The 17,813-nt window shown below is 34.1% G+C and overlaps 2 protein-coding genes across 2 annotated transcripts; one reads left to right on the top strand and one right to left on the bottom strand.

Moving 5' to 3' along the window:
* Nucleotides 1-372: 372 nt before the first annotated feature.
* LOC114275170 (zinc finger BED domain-containing protein RICESLEEPER 2-like) lies at nucleotides 373-1,144 on the bottom strand. The gene is made up of 2 exons (XM_082904798.1): nucleotides 681-1,144; nucleotides 373-523 (listed from the first exon to the last, which is right to left on the bottom strand). The coding sequence occupies exons 1-2, from the start codon at nucleotides 1,142-1,144 to the stop codon at nucleotides 373-375; spliced, it is 615 nt and encodes a 204-aa protein (XP_082760924.1).
* Nucleotides 1,145-5,647: 4,503 nt separating this feature from the next.
* Nucleotides 5,648-7,082, top strand: LOC114275185 (pollen Ole e I family allergen protein). The gene is made up of 2 exons (XM_028217180.2): nucleotides 5,648-6,077; nucleotides 6,526-7,082. The coding sequence occupies exons 1-2, from the start codon at nucleotides 5,920-5,922 to the stop codon at nucleotides 6,848-6,850; spliced, it is 483 nt and encodes a 160-aa protein (XP_028072981.2). The 5' UTR covers nucleotides 5,648-5,919; the 3' UTR covers nucleotides 6,851-7,082.
* Nucleotides 7,083-17,813: the final 10,731 nt, after the last annotated feature.

Here is a 17,813-nt window from a genome sequence, read left to right as displayed (position 1 = left end):
CCAACTTTGTGTGCACATTAATGCTTCTAATGTGTTTGGATGAAGTCTACTACGATATGGACTCACCAACCTTCCACTAGTACTAAATGCTGACTCTGAAGCAACAGTGGATACAACAATAGTTAAAATATCTCTAGCTATTGCCTGTAAAGTTGGATACTTTGGTCCATTGGCTTTCCACCAATTCAAAACATCAAAACCTAAAGTTCTTGGCAAAACATCATCTTCTAGATAATAGTCTAACTCTGATCTTACATTCTTCATTTTTTTACTTTTATTCCTACTAATAAACAAATCATACTCTGAAAGGGTCTTTGTAACAATTTCTGGTTGAGTAGAAGAGTCACCCACAACATCGGTCTCCTTACCAACTCAGTGCTGATACTCTTGCAACAAATCATAACAAATCTGACGAACCCTATCAACTTCATCTTCAGCTTTGTCTCCATAAAGTTTTCTAAAATAAAACTCCAATACACTCATCTTATACCTAGGATCAAGTACAACATCAACTCCAATAACACTATGTATCACTAACCAATATTTATCAAATTTTTCCATCATTTTTGATGCCATTGTTCTAATCACTTCAATTTTACAAGAGAGTTGGGAAACAAACATTGGCAGTGGGATACTTAGTACCAGAAAATAACTCTGTGATAGAAAAAAATATCTTAAACCTCCCATTAATCTCTCTAGCAAACTCCCATTCTTCCTCACTTAGCACGGTCTTATATTGGGGCTCTCTATTTTTCAATCGAGAAAAGACATCCTTATACAATAAGGCAGTCTGAAGCATCAAGTAGGTTGAATTCCACCTAGTTGCACAATCAAGTCCTAATTTCTTAGTATGTGAATTATGCAATTGATTGACTGTTTCTTCAAATTTTTTTTGTCTTTTTGGTGTTGCTGTCCAATAAGCTACACTCTCTCGAATTTTCTCTACACCCACTCGTATGACATCCAGTCCATCTTTCACAATCAAATTCAAAATATGCGCACAACAACGCATATGAAACAAACTACCGCCCAACAAAAGTGATGTATTACTCAACTTATCCATCGACATGGTAATCATGACATCATTTGTGGAGCAATTATCAACAGTAACAGTAGAGATTTTTCTATCAATATTCCAATGCATCATACATGCAAGCAAAGTATCACAAAGAACTTCTTTTGTGTGTGGACATGGAATATAAATAAACCTAAAATATAATATTCATGAACAAGTATTAATAATATGCAAATTGAACTGAATAAGATATAACTTTTAAAAGATTTGCAAATTTACAAACTCATTGCAAATTTATCTCAAAATGCGACTTTGCAATGTCTATGAATCATCAATAAAGTGTGCGGTGACAGCCATGAATCCTTTCTTTTGATTGCTAGCAGTCCACATATCAGTTGTGATTGTCACCCTACTTTTAATATGCTCCACCAAACTCAATGTCTTCACCCTCTCATAATCATAAATTTTTAAAATATCACTCTTTATCGTATTTCGAAAAGGTACTTTAAATAATGGTTGAAGTACTGCTGAATATCATATAAAACCAACATGATCTACGATGGAGAGGGGATATTCATGCAATATTATGGCATGTGACAACTCTTTCCTAGCAAAATCTTGATAAAAAATATAAGAATTTATTTTTGGACGTTCTCTATTAAAGTTGTTAGTTAAAACTTTTTGCCTCATGTACAACAATTTTTTCCTAGTACAACTCTTAAAGTGATCATGCAAATGCCTAGTTCCATTTTTTGAATCACCTCCAAGATGCTTATTACAATAATTACATATTGCCTTCCCCACTCCATTGACTTGTTGTTTCTTAAAGTGTTCCTACACAACACTACTTTTCCTTTTAGTTCCTCCACAAGTATTAGACTCTTCTTCTAAGTCAATAACATTTTGATTAGAGAGGGGAGACGGTGAGTTGGTAGGTGAGTTGGTAGCTGGCAATGATTGTTGTGATGCCTCGCTCTCAAATGGTACTTGAGGTTGAGAGTTAATTGGTACTTGAGAGTTAACTTCTGACATTTTTAACCTTTACAAAAATAACATGAAATGAATAAATAAAGGCAACCCATTATAATGTAAACACTAATCACATCCAATTATCCTAATGGAATTTCACGAGAGGAGGATCCAACACCAATCTCACCCAATTTATGCAAATAAAAAGTAGTGATCAGGTGTATAAGAATTATAATCTTTCAGTGCTTCGAATTGCCAAGACAACCATTAGGTAATGGCAGTTTACTTAAAATGATCCTTTGACAGTCTATCTAGCCATCAACCTCATAATAATACCCCACATCCAATGAACAAAGCTTTAGAAGTTCACAATGAAGACCATATAATACAACAATCAAAGTGACATTCTTTAAAATAAATCAGATTATTTTTAAACATAGATCAGATAACTTTTAAAACAACAATCAAAACACCAATTCCCAAACACAGATCAGATTATTTTTAAAACAACAATCAGAACAACAGTCAGCACACAATCAGAACACCAATTCTCAATTAGAACAACAATAAGACCATATAATACAACAATTAGAGTGACATTTTTTAAAATAAATCAGATTATTTTTAAACACAGATAATATAATTTTTAAAACAACAATTAGAACACCAATTCCCAAACACAAATCAGATTATTTTTAAAACAACAATCAGAACACAAATTCCCAATCAGAACAACAATCAGACCATATAATACAACAATCAGAGTGACATTCTTTAAAATAAACAGATCAATAATTAATAAAAAATAAACACAGTTCATATAAAATGAAAGATTATTTTTATAAACAGATATGTAGATCAAAAAATAAACACAGTTTAAATAATAAACAGATATGAGAATGTAAACAAATATGCTTCATTTCTTTTTCTGTTTTCAAATTCATAATAAAATCTGCACTTTTTGACATATATATACATAATAAATAAATTTAGAGAAAAAAAAACAGAGGTTGAAGAAACAGTAATGAAATCCCTAGATCGCAAATGTATACACTCAGATATATATATATATATATATATATATATATATATATATATATGTTAATCATATTATTTAATTTTGATGATGTCTAAAATATATTAGTTAATATACATATTATTTGACACAAATTATTATCTTTTTAAAATATATATATTTGTTAAATATTATTTAAATAAAATAATATTATCTTTTTAAAATATATATGTTAAATATTATTTTAAATATTTTCAAAAACTTTACTATTCACTTTTTGAAAAATAGGGTTAATTACTATTCATCTTTTGACAAATCGATTAATTATATTATTTTGACAAAAATGATTGATTGGTTGTATTATTTTGACAAATTTGATATTTATGGGTTGTCTTATTTTGACAAAATTAATATGGAGTGGTAAAATATTTAGTATAAAATCTTTACAACATATACAATATTTTAAAGAGGACATATATTTTCAGATCCATCATAAATATTATTTATAGAGATTTTTCTGTATGCAAAATTTTGATTAGAACTTATATAACATTATATGCAGAATACATCACGTGCGCTATTAAATTTTTTACACTACATTGATTATATTATATTATAATCAAACAAGAAGAAAAAGATGGAGTTATGTATATATGTATATATATATATATATTATAAACAAGATGGAGAAAATTATTTGTTTGTTTGAAAGTTGTGAACTTTGTATTAAATTGTCTACAAAAACGGTGGCTCCATGTTTGAAAAAAACAAGAAGAAAAAAATCAATCTTATTTTTATCTTTTTAATTCTTATCATTTGCTGACTATTTTAAATTTAAGGAGTGTGCTTATGTAAGCAATGACATCAAGAGCCTGCTTATGTAAGCGATGACATCAGGAGCGTGCTTATGTAAGCGATGACGTCAGGAGCGTGCTTATGTAAGCCATGACGTCAGCAAGGAGCGTCCAACGGGTATATTTTTGTGTATAAATAGAGGTGTTGGATGTGGAGAAAAAATCAAGAACTTGAAGAGAAAATATTTCTGTGAGCTCCAAAATTCTGAGTATTCTGCTCTTTCACTTTCAGATCTAAGTCTAGCTTTTGTTCTTACACTTTCATATCTACTCTTTGTGAGAGAATTATTGTAAAAGTGGGTTCAATTACCACTTATTCTTATTCCTTATTTTTGTGAGAGATTTTGTAAGGGTAAGGCATTTATTGTTAAGTGAGGTTCAATAGATAAGAGTAAGTCCTGTGCCAAATCCACAAGCTTGGTGGTGTATTTATTCAATTGATAGTAAAGAAATTCTCAAGGAGGTTCCTTGGGGAGTGGACGTAGGCCTGGCGTGCCGAACCACTATAAATCGCAGTGTTTGATTTTCTCTCTCTATCTCTTCTACTTTTATATTGATAATTATTATTATGTTTTTTTTTATTTATTAAAATTCTGAATATTGTGTTATTTTTAATATTGCGAAATTTTTAATAACCCAATTCACCCCCCCTCTTGGGTTGCCTATCTGGGATAACAATATATATGTATATATGTGTGTGTAAACCCTAGATTGAAATCCCTAGAGAGAGAGAGAGAGAGAAATACCTAAACAGAGAGAGCAGCGAGGGAGGAGCGGCGGTGAGGGAGCAGAGAGAGCAACAGCCCCGTCGTGTAAGAGAGAGAGAGAGGCGAAACCCTAAACAACAGCGGTGGTGAGGGAGGATTGCCGGTGAGGGAGGAGCGGCGGTGAGAGAAAGAGAGAGGGGGAGACCAAACCTTAAACAACACAGCGGCGAGGGAGAGGAGCAGCGTCGTGTGTGTGAGTGAGTGTGAGAGACTAAGTCGAGTGTGTCAAATCCTAAACAAACACATGCGTATATATACCCAGGGACATAATGGTAATTTCACCTCAAGGACTAAACAGGGCGGGGCCGAGTCCGGGGCTTGGACATGTATTCCCGTCCCTGGCTCGGATATCATCGGGTATTAAATTTTGAATACCATCCCCGGCCCGTCGGGCGTATTTTTTGAAAAATAACCGCTCAATTCGGGGTTGGGGGGTTGAGTCCCTGTCGGGTCGGGTTCAGATTGCCATTCTTATATAAATGGGACATTGCCCCTGTTTTAAAAAAAAAAAAAAAAAAAAAAACTTTCATTTTTTCTAGTCAAGTTTACCCTCAAACCTTGAGAGGTTACATTGAAGACATTTAAACATGTAAGGGTAAATTAGTCTAGAAAATTTGAAAGCATCACTCTGTTTGGTTTTAATTTTTAGTATTCACTTTTTAGAAAATTTTACTTTTTCGTTTTCCGTATTTTTTTTTACTAAATTTTTTTAATATTTTAAATAAATTTTTTTAATTTTTAGACACACTTAACATAAATATACTAAAAAAATATAATATCTGTGAGAAAATCTTTAAAAAATTAACAAAATACCAAAAATATAAAAATTCAGTACATTTTTTTATATATTTTTTGTGTATTTATTAATTTTTAAAAATATTTTATTATTTAGATACATTTAAATAAGATGCATATAAAATAATACAAAAATTATTTAAAATTTTAAAAATATTTATTAAAAATAAAAAAATATAAAAAATAAAAAATTCTCAATTTCTAGAAAAACTAAATTCAAAAAACGTAAACCAGAGATGTTCAAAACAAAGACACCGAAGAAGGGAGAGTCGTGCCTTTGTTGAGCACAACTCTCGAAGAGGCATCTCTGTCTTTTGTTTAAAAAAACCAAACCAAACCTAACCCAACCCAACCCAACCCAACCCATCTCTCTGTCTCTCATGTAAAAAGGAAGGAGAGCTGAAATTAGATCTCCCACACTCACACACACATCTCAGATCCCACTCTGCTGTAGTGACGAATGAAAGGCTAGTTTTTGGAACTACATACAATAAATGCTTCAAGATGGGGAGCTCTTCTTCTTCTTCTTCTTCTTCTTCTTCCCTACCACTGAGTCCACTCCTTATTCTTCTTCCGTTCCTTGTTTGCTTCTCAGCTGCAACAGAAGCATCTTCTAGGCCTGGGTTTCTCTACACCAGAAACAGAGGAAGGTGTACCCCCCAGTAAGATCTCTCTCTCGTTCTCTCATCCTATTTCAACTTCAAATCCATGTATACTGCAGCAAATCTTCTTCTGGGTCTCTCCCATTTCCTTGTAACCCAGAAAGGTTTTTTTAATTTTTTTAATTTATTATTTCTTCGGAAAACAGAGTAAAGGAAAGTACGGAGAGAAATTTGTCTCACATTACGATTCAAGCACTTGATGAACTTTTTTTTTTTTTTTTGTTGACATTTTCTAAGCAAATCGTCCTTATTTCGAAACTGAAATTGTCAGAAAAGTGAGAAATCGAAACACCCATTTGTGTGTAGTGATAATTTGTCTCACGTTACGAATAATCTAATCTATTTATCTTTAGACATTTTTGAGCAAATTGTCCTGATTTCGAAACTGAAATTACCAGAAAAAGTGAGAAATCGAAAAACCCATTTGTTTGGTGATGAAATTGAACAGGTTTTGGAGCAGCAGGAGAGAAGCATGGCCTAGGATGGTGCCAGAGGGATCGACGGTGTCGAAGGTGTTTGGGTCGAGAGCGTTCGAGCGGTACAGATACGATCTCACTCTGTTGGAGGCCACGACGAGAAACGACGACGTTGAGAACGTGTTCGCGAGTCTTGTGAAGGAATCGAGTGCTGCTCTGCTCAACTCGTATGCCAGAAAGGGCTTTCCTTACTCGGCATGGGAGGTCAAGACTCTGCTCATTCAAGCTTTGGTCTCTGAAAAAGCTGCTGCTATTCAATCCCAGCGTTTCTCTTTGGCCAATCAGGCTTGTGATTAGCCATGAAAATGTTATACTTGGCCTTTTTTTTGTGTGTTTGCTGGCCTAGAAAATGACATATTACAACTTTGTTATAGGGGTTTTCTAGTGTTGGTGATTTTGGTATGTTGGTTTGGTAACTATGGATGTTCTAATTGTAATGCTATCAAGTTCAAGATTAACCGAATCATGTTTTACACTATGAATCATTAATTTGAAGGTTGAACAAGTTAGAGTTCACTTTTGGTATTCAGCCCAATGTCTTTCAAATCTTGTGCTATCATTGTCATAGAGATTTTTTTTTTTTTTTGGGTTGTTGTTGTTGTTCTTGGAGCAATGCCACGTGTGTTCCAACGTGATAGTCATTGTAGGCTATTTTAAGAAGATAGTTATAATTAATTTTTTGATTAAAAGTTAATTATAATTAACTTTTTGCGACAGAGGAAAGTAAGTCATAATCTGAAAAGTGAATTATAACTCACTTTTTAAAAAGTGAATTATAACTCACTTTTTAAAAGACTCTTGTGCCGATGTAATAATGGCAAACCCAGGAGTGGAACAGGAGGAGCACTAGTGACCCTAGAAACCCCCGTAATCTGCTAGAGCTCTGGTCATTGCAAATATGATCGGGGTGAGCTGTGTGAGGAATTAGTCCCTAACTTCTTGTTTGTTGCTTTTCTGTTTGTTTAACTTTCATTTGAATAAAATAAATAAATAAATAGTGTATAGTAATATTCAAGGCCACCAAATAATCATTCATTGTCATGGGTTTTTCAATTGTGAAGCAAATGCTCATCTTAAAGGAAAATCATCCTCAAATACAAAAATTACAGCGAAATTTTATTAGAATGTTATGGTAATTATTTTATTGAAAATATAATTCACGTTGTGGAACTTTTATTTTCAAAGTGATAGATTCAATGCGGTCATACAATTCAGCATATATTTTTGTATTGGTGCCCAATCGATAATAATTGATCGACAGATCTAAACTAATTTTTTGAATAAACAAAAAAAGATCAGATTTTGTGGTTGAGTTTTATATCTTAAACAGATTAAGAACTTTCTTGGAGGCAAATGAATAAAAGAAAACAAAGCCGAACAAAATAGAATATGTATTTATTTAATTAAATTGTTACTTGTTACTAGTTACAAGAACTTAAACAAGAATAAAGAAATGAAAAAAATACAGCAATCGATCGAGAGAACAAAAATGGGTTGGAAAACTACTATCGCTTCTACTCCTAAAATAACTAAAATGGGTTGGAAAACTACTATCGCTTCTACTCCTAAAATAACTAACTTAAACTACTCCTAAATAATTCTACACGATTTATGAGTGATCATGGATGATTAATTGATGCCTTCTTCATTCCTCAAGTCTCCCTTTTGTATTTGCTTGGCCATCTCATGTTATAGCCATCAATCCATGATTTTTCTTGATCTTTGCTCCATTCAACCGTATCCCATTTTCATAGGAACTACTTGTAGATTTTGTATTTGGACTTGGTATTAATACCCTGATTTTTGCATATGGTTTTTACTTAATTTTAATAGATATTGTAACGGCTCCCAAAATACGTGTCACAATTATCTTTATTTAATTATGCATTGCTATGAATTAATTTGAGACTATTTGTCTGAATTGGAACAATATCTGTTGGGATTACGACTTTGGAACTAAAATTGACGACCTTAATGGGTTCAAAAACCGAAATTGAGTACATGGATATGTTAATGGAAATTTTTAGAGCCATTTGGGAAGTTTAATTAAAAATTGATTTCATCTGATTCGCTAAGTAATGTTTGGCTCTCACTACTTGATTAAGTTTAGAAATATATATATATATATATATATATATATATATGAGATATGAGCTCATTTGAGTCAACAAAAAGAAGAAGAAAAATCTGGAGAAAGAGTGAAAGAGAGAAAGTTATAGAGAAAGAGGGAAACCAAGAGGAATGTGTAGAATTTGAAGGAGAAGCTCAAGATCAAGCTTGTATTCAACAAGATTATGCAAGATTAAGTAACTATAAAAGCCTAGGTAAGAATCTAACCCCAAATTCTTGAAGATTAAGCGTTATGGAGTTGAATTTATGAATTATGTGTGAGTTTTGCATGTATTTTGCTATATAATGTTAGGAACATGTTGTATCCTCATGCATGGCATAGATTCACGGAAATCATGTTCATAAACTTGTTTTTCTTGCATGATTCTTGAGATTTGAAAAATAAACTCCATGAATTTCAAGGATGAGATTTGTATTTCAACTCAAGGGTTTGAATGTTTTTTACGAAATTTAAGCTCTATTTTGAAGTTATGATTTTGTTTAAACTAGTTATGTTGTATTGGAAATGAAGTTTGATTTTGGAAAGAATGAGGTTCCATTCACTAGCAGAATTTCAGACTGAAATTGTATCTAGACTGCTCGAGCGGCCAATCCTTTTTTGGCCAAAATTGTATTCTGAAGTTCGCCCGCTCGTGCAGCCAAGGCCACCGCATGAGCGGCCAGGCCACCGCACGTGCAGTCAAACAGGGCAGATTTTCCAATTTTGTTTTATTTTCATTTTCTGAGCCTTCATTTACATGGTTTTCAAGTGTAATTTACATCTATAAGCATCTCATAGGCATGAAAGAAATTAAAAGAAGAATAGAAGTAACTGAACAAACGAATAACGGATAATCGAATAAAGTTAAGAATCAACTGAATGACTCGAATGTGTATTGAGAAATTATACTATGATGTTTGTGTGTGTAAGTCAAGACTCGAAGACCGATCGGTTTTGAAAGCCCACTGTGAGTAACATTTCTGTAAAGATATGTTGATATGAATTATATTTTAACTGTTACCGATAAGTTATAATTTCGAAAATGCTATTTTGATTATGTGAACAAATGTCCAGTTTGCAAATCTGTTATGGCATTCATAGGTAGTCCCATGTCATGGGAAACGGCATGTAAATGTGGGTCTATGACATATATGTGATACGAGATCTCGTTAGTCACTTCATTGTGGTGATATGTGTTTAATCAATATCCGGAACCGATTACTCTAGTCGGAAGACGATATGTGATATGTTCTGTGTGATGTACCATTATATTATGTTCTGATATGAGACTCATATAAATGATTGTGTCATGATTTGTTTTGCGGATATGATATATTTAGAATTCGTTCACTAACCTCTTTACTTTAATATTATTCACTGGGTTTTAAGTCACTATTTTTATAAAACTATGCATTGGTGAGCGTTTCGGAGGACAAGCCTAGAAGGTTCTTTAGCTGAGCCACCGTTTTGAAGCCTACCAAGTTATTTTGAGTGCCTTTGAGTTAGGGCCAAGCCTGGAAGGCCGTTGTCAAGCTTTTGATCATGGTGTACACTTTCGACACGTGTATATGTCTTGTATACTATATTATATTATAAGTTATGTATTGTTTTGTGGGTAAATTAACGTTTATATGTGTACATGTTTGTCATATAGATGCACAGCTCATTGGACCATTGGTATTTTTGTATATTGCTTCTGCTAGCCCCGATTATTTTTGATTGTACATGAAGGCCTTTGGTAATCTCGGATTACTGGCCGATTACCAAACTTTTAGGGGCGGGTTTGGGTTGTGACAAATATCTTTATTGGCTTTTATTTAATCTTTTCAAGCTACACCATTACCTCTTCCATGCCACATTACAATACTTGTCATGCCATGTTAGCATATTTGTCAATAGAAATAATAATAATAAAAAATATGGTCAAAGTTATTTTAAAAAATAGTTTATGGTCTTAATCAACAGATCATAATCAAACTTGACCATAATCAACAAGTCATAATCGATAAAAAGATAAAATGTGGTGTCAATAATGCCCCCATATTTAAATGGATTGAAGAATGAAATCTAATTAAATGCTTTATAAGACGATTTACCACAATCAACAGAAAATATTTTATGGTTCAAACAATACCCCCACCTGATTTACATCACCAGTATTTTCTAAGGCTTTACATTACCCATAAATGGTGTAGTTTGAGCCCTTTTGTATTTTCTGAAGCAAGGCATATGTTTACACTTCTAACATTTAGCACTATTTCAAATTTTGAAACAAAAATAATTAATTGGCTTCTGTCGATGCAAAGTATAACCAATTAGCCATCGGCTATTAAATTGGCATTTGTCGGCATTAAACAATTAGCCATTAAATTGGCTGTTATGCAAAGTATAACCAATTGGCCATTGGCCATTGGCCATTATGGGTTTGGCCAAGTATTGGCTATTATATGGTTATTTTTTATTCCATCAAACTTATAAGTATAAGAAGTTAACTAGTTTATCAAAATTAACTTTTGATATGAACCACAAACCCTTGGTGATAGTTGGGTAGCAGAAACCATAATATCAAATGGTTTTAAAAAAACAAAACTTTTGACAAATTTAACAATGTCAAAAAATTCAAATGGTTTTAGAAAAACAAAACTTTTGACAAATTTAACAACGTCAAAAAATTCAAATTCAACAAATGTGGGTTGTTAATAATTTTCAGCCATATTTAGGTTAAATCATGCCGTCCATGTTCATAATTTTCAGCCATCTTTGGCTTAAAATTATGCCCCCAAAGTGAATCTTCATTATTATTTTGTGATGAATTTTTAATATTTTTTGAGAGAAGGAGTTGTTCTTCTTTTTAACCATTAATGGCTTGTCACTTTTTGTCACGTTTGGAAAAATATCATGCCCCCTATCTTAATAAGTTTCAGCTATCTTTGGCTTAAAATCATGCCCCCCAAGTAAACCTTTATCATCAAAATTCTCAATATTAAGGGGTTGTTTTTTAATTTTAGCCATTAATGGCCTATAAAAATTCTCCAAAGTCATATTATCTTCATGACTTGGTGTGCTAACCCTTCAAGCCACATACCTTGGCTCTTCATGAATGATTGACTCTTCAAAAATATGTGTATTAACCCTATGAGCCACATTATTTTAATATCTTAATTTTTCATTGGCCATTATGCTTTCTAATTTTTGCTTCCAATATAAAATTTTTTCATCAATTAGAAAAATTTAGCGTTTAAGCTGATGAATTTTTCTATCATAGTAATTCAAATATCTTTGCGTTAAATAATACAAAGATGATGAAATTATTTGAAATATTTGCCTATAAAGAGAACTAATTTGTTCTTTTAGGGTTAAAATTTCACTCCCGTACCAATAAATTTCATCATCACAATGCCAAATTATTCTTTTCACATCATTTGTCATGCCATTATGTTGGCAATAAATGGTGAAACCACCACTATAACACTGACAATTTTCAGAATATGAGACATTTCACTGATAATCTCTATCTATGGGAACATTGCCACTCCATTGACAGTTTGTATCCATGGGTTCACAAGATGTAAGCATGCCACTTGAGGGCATGATTTTATACGCATTAGTCTACTTTTTCAATACTATGGAAGATGAGAAGCTGGCGGTGGTTTGTCCACGCGGGGACACTCCGACGATCAAAGTTAGTAATCAATATCTCTCACAGATAGCAAATTGTGCTTAAACTCACAAGAAAGAACTTACATCAGACCTACGAGGGTGCCTCGCTTTTATAACCAGTAGTGACTTGATCCTCCTAGAAGCCTCACTTCAAAGGACTCAGGCTCCATGCTTGTCCTGGACCTTTATCTAGAGAGAGATAAACTCTTCTTGAGCCTTATCTTTATCCAGACTGAGGTCCTTCCCCGTTTTAGGACTCTTGTCCCTTATCTGCTTATCTCGGATTCTGACATCTCTACAGACAACCTTGGCCTAGCCAAGATCATCTCGGCGCATGACCAAGCCACCTAGCACCTCGGTTGACACTTTAGCGTTACCTTAGCCAAGTGTTGTCATTCACAAAATACGTCCCCATAATTGCCCTAGGTTCTATTACCTCGGCAACCTGAGATAATGGAACCTACATCGTTTGTTCATATAGCATGTCGGCTAATAATCTATTCATTTCTCCGTCTGAGATTATGACTTGTCGACTTCAAGTAGCCAGGACTCAGCTGACCACTTTTCTAGGGATCAAGAACCAAGAATCAAGAATCAATTTCTTCAAGCATCTTAAACGAAACCACTCCTTTAGCCGAGGTTATTGCTTCATTGACTTCAAGAATTCTAAGAGTTCTAACTGCGTATGAGCTATCATGCATAGCCTTTTCAACCGTTTCATACACGTGTCTTTTCTTCATTGCTTCGTATCTGACACGCGCTGTCAGGGGGCGTTATTTCTGTCCACGTCTCCTGACAAACATGTCGTCCAAGGCATTTCATTATTTTTTGCCATCTTTTCGTATTTTTGACAAAACTTCTCTCTCTCTCTCTCTCTCTCTCTCTCTCTCTCTCTATTCCCCCGTCTCTTCACTTTTGCAAAATCAATTTCCCTTCTGTTTGAGATTTTCTCTCTCTACATTATGCCATTTTCGAGTTCTTTCAAGCTCCTGCAACTACGTCGTCCACTGCTTCCGGCGAGGCACTCATTGTTTCACTTCGGTGACTGTTACAGTCTGACTCCGGCGAGTATGGTTCCGGCGTCGTTTCCTCGGCCCTACTCGGTTAGTTCTTTAATTTTTTTCTTTTCCTTCTTCAATTCTTTACTGCTTGTTGGTTATGTTCTTCAATATAACTTCCTCTTGCCATATGTTCCATATTGTATATGTTGTTTATAGAATTTGCATTTATATTCATAGTCGTACCCTACCTTCTCTGTTTTCACTTCAATTTCTGAATAATAAGAGCCATTTTCTGTTCTTAAGGCTGCTTCACTCTTCGAAGTTTGTTTTTGTATTTCTAGGATGCTTAATAGTATTGTTACTGTACATTTGCCCACAATTTTTACTAATTTGACTGTTCTATGCATGAAAATCTGATTTCTTGTTCCCCCATTTGAGTACTCACTATTGTACCGATCATATTTGTGTTCTTGAATATTTGGCACTATTCTTGCCATATCTATGTTTCTCTATATATTTCTGTTTCGTTTGATTCTTGAATTTTGTTTGCGTTTGATTCTTTTTAATTCTGAATCATGTTTCTTTTCTGTTTTTCTTGCTTGTTCTCAGATTGTTGTCTCTGATCTTTGTAGATTTAGGTTTAGGATTGGCTAGAAATCATACACCTAGGAAAATCAAAACAAATTTCCCCTTTAGATCTTCTCAATCCTCACCTTAGTACTCTCTTGAGCGTAGCCGAGGTTCTCAAACTTTTGCTAGTGTCTTTTCTCTGAAATACATCACAAAAAAGTTTAAGCCGAGATCATGGGTATGTTTAGGTGGAGAGTAGATACCCCGACCAAACTGGATTACTTTTGTCTTGAGTTCTCTATTCTAGCTGGCGTTCAAATCAGGTTGGCTGGGGAAGAGGACTTTATCATGCCTGATGGAGATTCCTACCCTTTCCAGTCGTTGGATTCATAGAATGTGGACTTTGATTCCCTCTAGACATCCTGTTTAGCAAAGTCCTTTACTACTACAAACTTAACCCCATGCAACTAGCCATCAACTCATATAGGGTTATAAATGGCATAATCAAACTGGCATGCCGAGAAAAAGCCAGGATAACCCTAGCCGACATTCAATTCTCTTACACTATGTGTGGCCTTAAGTCTGAAATGCCGAGAATCTGAGGTATCGGCTTACGATTCTGTCAATCCTCCAATTGCCCTTTCTGCAATCCATTTCGGCACCAGAGTTACCGTTGTTGCGACTGCCGACGACATGGGTCGTAGTAAAGCCACTGTTGAAGATCTATTGGTTGACTTACCAGGGGTCATCACAGTTTAATCTTCTTCGCCATCTCAATCTGTCACGACCCAAACTCGCTCCTATAGGTTTAGTGTCGTAACCGGCCAGTAATCCTTAGATTATCGATGGCCTCTTAGCATAATAACACTTAGTTAGGGGCTGCGGAAGTAAATATACAACATACGAAGTCCATTGAGCTGTGATGTCGCGCCTTACTTTTTATTACTCGGAACCATTACCAAATTCTTTAATTTAAATCAATTTCAGAGATAACATGCAAAAAACTCTTTACATCAACAAGTAAAAATAAATAAAGATTCTCTCATTCGAATGCAAATTAAATACAACATGAGCATAACTAAATAAATTGCCCGTAGGTTTACATCTTTAACAGTAAAAGAAAGGGTTTAACCCTTTTTCATCAATGGCATTCCGCCTACAAATAAAAGACCTGTGGCCAATAGGTAAAGAAGATCCATGACCTTGAAGCACTTCTCGTTGTTCACTTGAAAAAGGATTAGCAACGTGGGATGAACAAAAAGTCCAGTAGGGAACTCAACATGATCCTAAACAATAGCAACTTACAGATAGCTATGATCATGAATGCTTAGTCTCATAATGTATAAATAATGTGACAGTTTATATAGAAATATACGTATATAAGAACTTTTCTCAAAATCGTTCATTTCATTCAATAATATGAGCAATTCACTTTTCTTTCTTCTTGTTACCTTTTCCAAAAATTCATATGATTATAGCAAATTTCAGAAGAAAACAATTTCACCAAGCTCATTACATTTTCTCTCACTTTCCAGACTTATACCTAATTTGCCTTTTCAAAATATGTCCACAAGTATTCAAAGTCTTTCACATTTTTCACAATCTCAATACGATACTTACGCTCGTTTCCAATACATTCATAACTATACAAGTATGCCTTTCATACAACAGGAAAATAACAAGCCATCAATAACTATTTGCTTCAACAATTGAGGCAACACGGCCTTCTAGAACAATACCATCATAACCCATGATATACCCATATACACTGAGACAATAATGATAAATAAATTCTACTCTACCTGCCTTAAGCATGATAAGCCAATGATACACCTTTCCATAACAAAATCCCAATTTACCAGACACTGGCTGGAAGGTAATGGTACCTCTGCCAAGTTCTCCAAGCGCTAGCTGGAAGGTACTAGTACCTCTCATTCGAAGCGCGACCAATTCTCCAGGCGCTAGCTGGAAGGTAATGGTACCTCTCATTCAAAGCGTAAGCACATTCCCAACCATTTCAACATACTAGAATGCATAACAACATAAATTTAATACATACACAATGTATATGAACACATAATCACATATGGAGTACATCCCCTTTCCACTCCCAAATAGCCATACATATCCAATGTATATAGTTATAGTCATATTCAATGACAAGCACAAGTGATTAACTTCAATTCACCTAGTCCACATGCAATTTCTACAACAGTCATAGCTATCCTCCACCGATAGCTCAAAACATATATTTCTAAACATATATACAATCTCCAAATAGATAAACTATCCATATTTTCATAGGTGAGAGATTTCAAATATCCAATCCCACCATTTACATTCATATCTATCCATTTTTGCATCTAATATGAAAGAAAAACAAAAATCCAATTCTTGCATGACTTTCAGTCCAATAACAATGATAATATGTGAAGGTTTCAAGATCTGACCTCAAGTTCATTATTCGTTTACAAAGGGTGATAATTTCATTTTCTTTCAAAAAGACCACATTTCTTTATTTTTCCAATCCACACAACTCCAACCATTTTCTAAGAATTCATTCTCGTCATTTTACAAAACCAAAACCAAAACCTAATCCATATTCTCTTTATTTTGGAAAACCAATCCCATTGGTATCAATACCATAACTCAACTCAACTTCACGTGATTAGTCTAAAACAATACTAACTCCGTGGTTACTTCTCTTTTTATTTTCTTTTGATATAAATACAATTATCCAACCCATATAAGCAAAATATAAAGATTATTCATCTCCCTCCCTTTTAAACCCATTATATCAATAATATCAAATTAGGGCCTTCCTCCCTTTCTTCATAAATATAGTAAATCATTTCCCAAATTACTCAACAACAAACAATTTAACAACACCATTCACAAATATCAAACCCTAGATCCCCTTTTCATGGCTTTCAAGAAAATCCATAATGAATATGGTTTTTATGCAATAAAAACTACCACATGTCTATCCATAGATGAAGTATTGAAAAGGAGCAAAGAAATCCCTACCTCTTGAAGCGAAGAGAAAACAACCCAAAAATCACCAGCAACGAAACCACGAACCATATGGATCAATAGAAAGCCCTTGACAAGATCTATAACCTTTCCCAAAGGGCCAAGGTGAAAAGATGGCTCTAGGTAAGTAGATCTGAAGATCTAAGTGCGAAAAGTTAAGTTTTAGAGAGAGAAGAGAGAAATCATGGGTTGAGAGGAAAAGAGGAGAAAAAGTAATGAGAGGAAAGTGGTTTGGGTTTATTTACACTAGTAACAAATAGCCTCAAGGCCAAATAAAATAATAGGCCCAAAACCCCCCTTATATAGGGCCCATTCGAACCTCAAAAATCTGAAAAAATCACGCAGGGGTCGACCTTTTAGACAGGAGGGGGTCGACCCTATCTTCCAGCAACCAACACACAGTCATAAGAGGATCGACCCTCTCCCAGTCTGGTGTCTACCTTATTTTCCAGCAACTAACACACAGACATAAGAGGGTCGACCCTCTCCAGTCTGGTGTCTACCCTATTTTCCAGCAACACACCCAGAAACTTCATCAACAAGTAAGAGTCGACCCTTAGGAAGGCTGGTGTTGACCCTAGAATAGAATTTCTATGTTCCCAAACAACTTTTCAACGTAAACAAGCGTGAACGAACAATCCCAACAAGTTTAAATTAATTTGTACTCCTCCAAAACTAAGATACAATAACACAAAAGATTCTCAAAACAAAATAAAGAATTCAAAAACACTTCCCAAAAGTTTTAAAATGGCACAAGTGCTACATGTGAAGACATACATGGAACTGAAAATCTTAACTTTATATACATGCAAGTGACGTCATAGGTACAGTATTTACACGTCACTATCAAGTACATACAACAAGCGAACTTGTTCATAAAACAAAA

This window comes from Camellia sinensis, chromosome 14, assembly GCF_055761805.1.
Source record: "Camellia sinensis isolate YWXY chromosome 14, ASM5576180v1, whole genome shotgun sequence".
Classification (NCBI taxonomy): Eukaryota; Viridiplantae; Streptophyta; class Magnoliopsida; order Ericales; family Theaceae; genus Camellia; species Camellia sinensis.
This window is presented reverse-complemented; position numbering and strand designations above follow the sequence as displayed.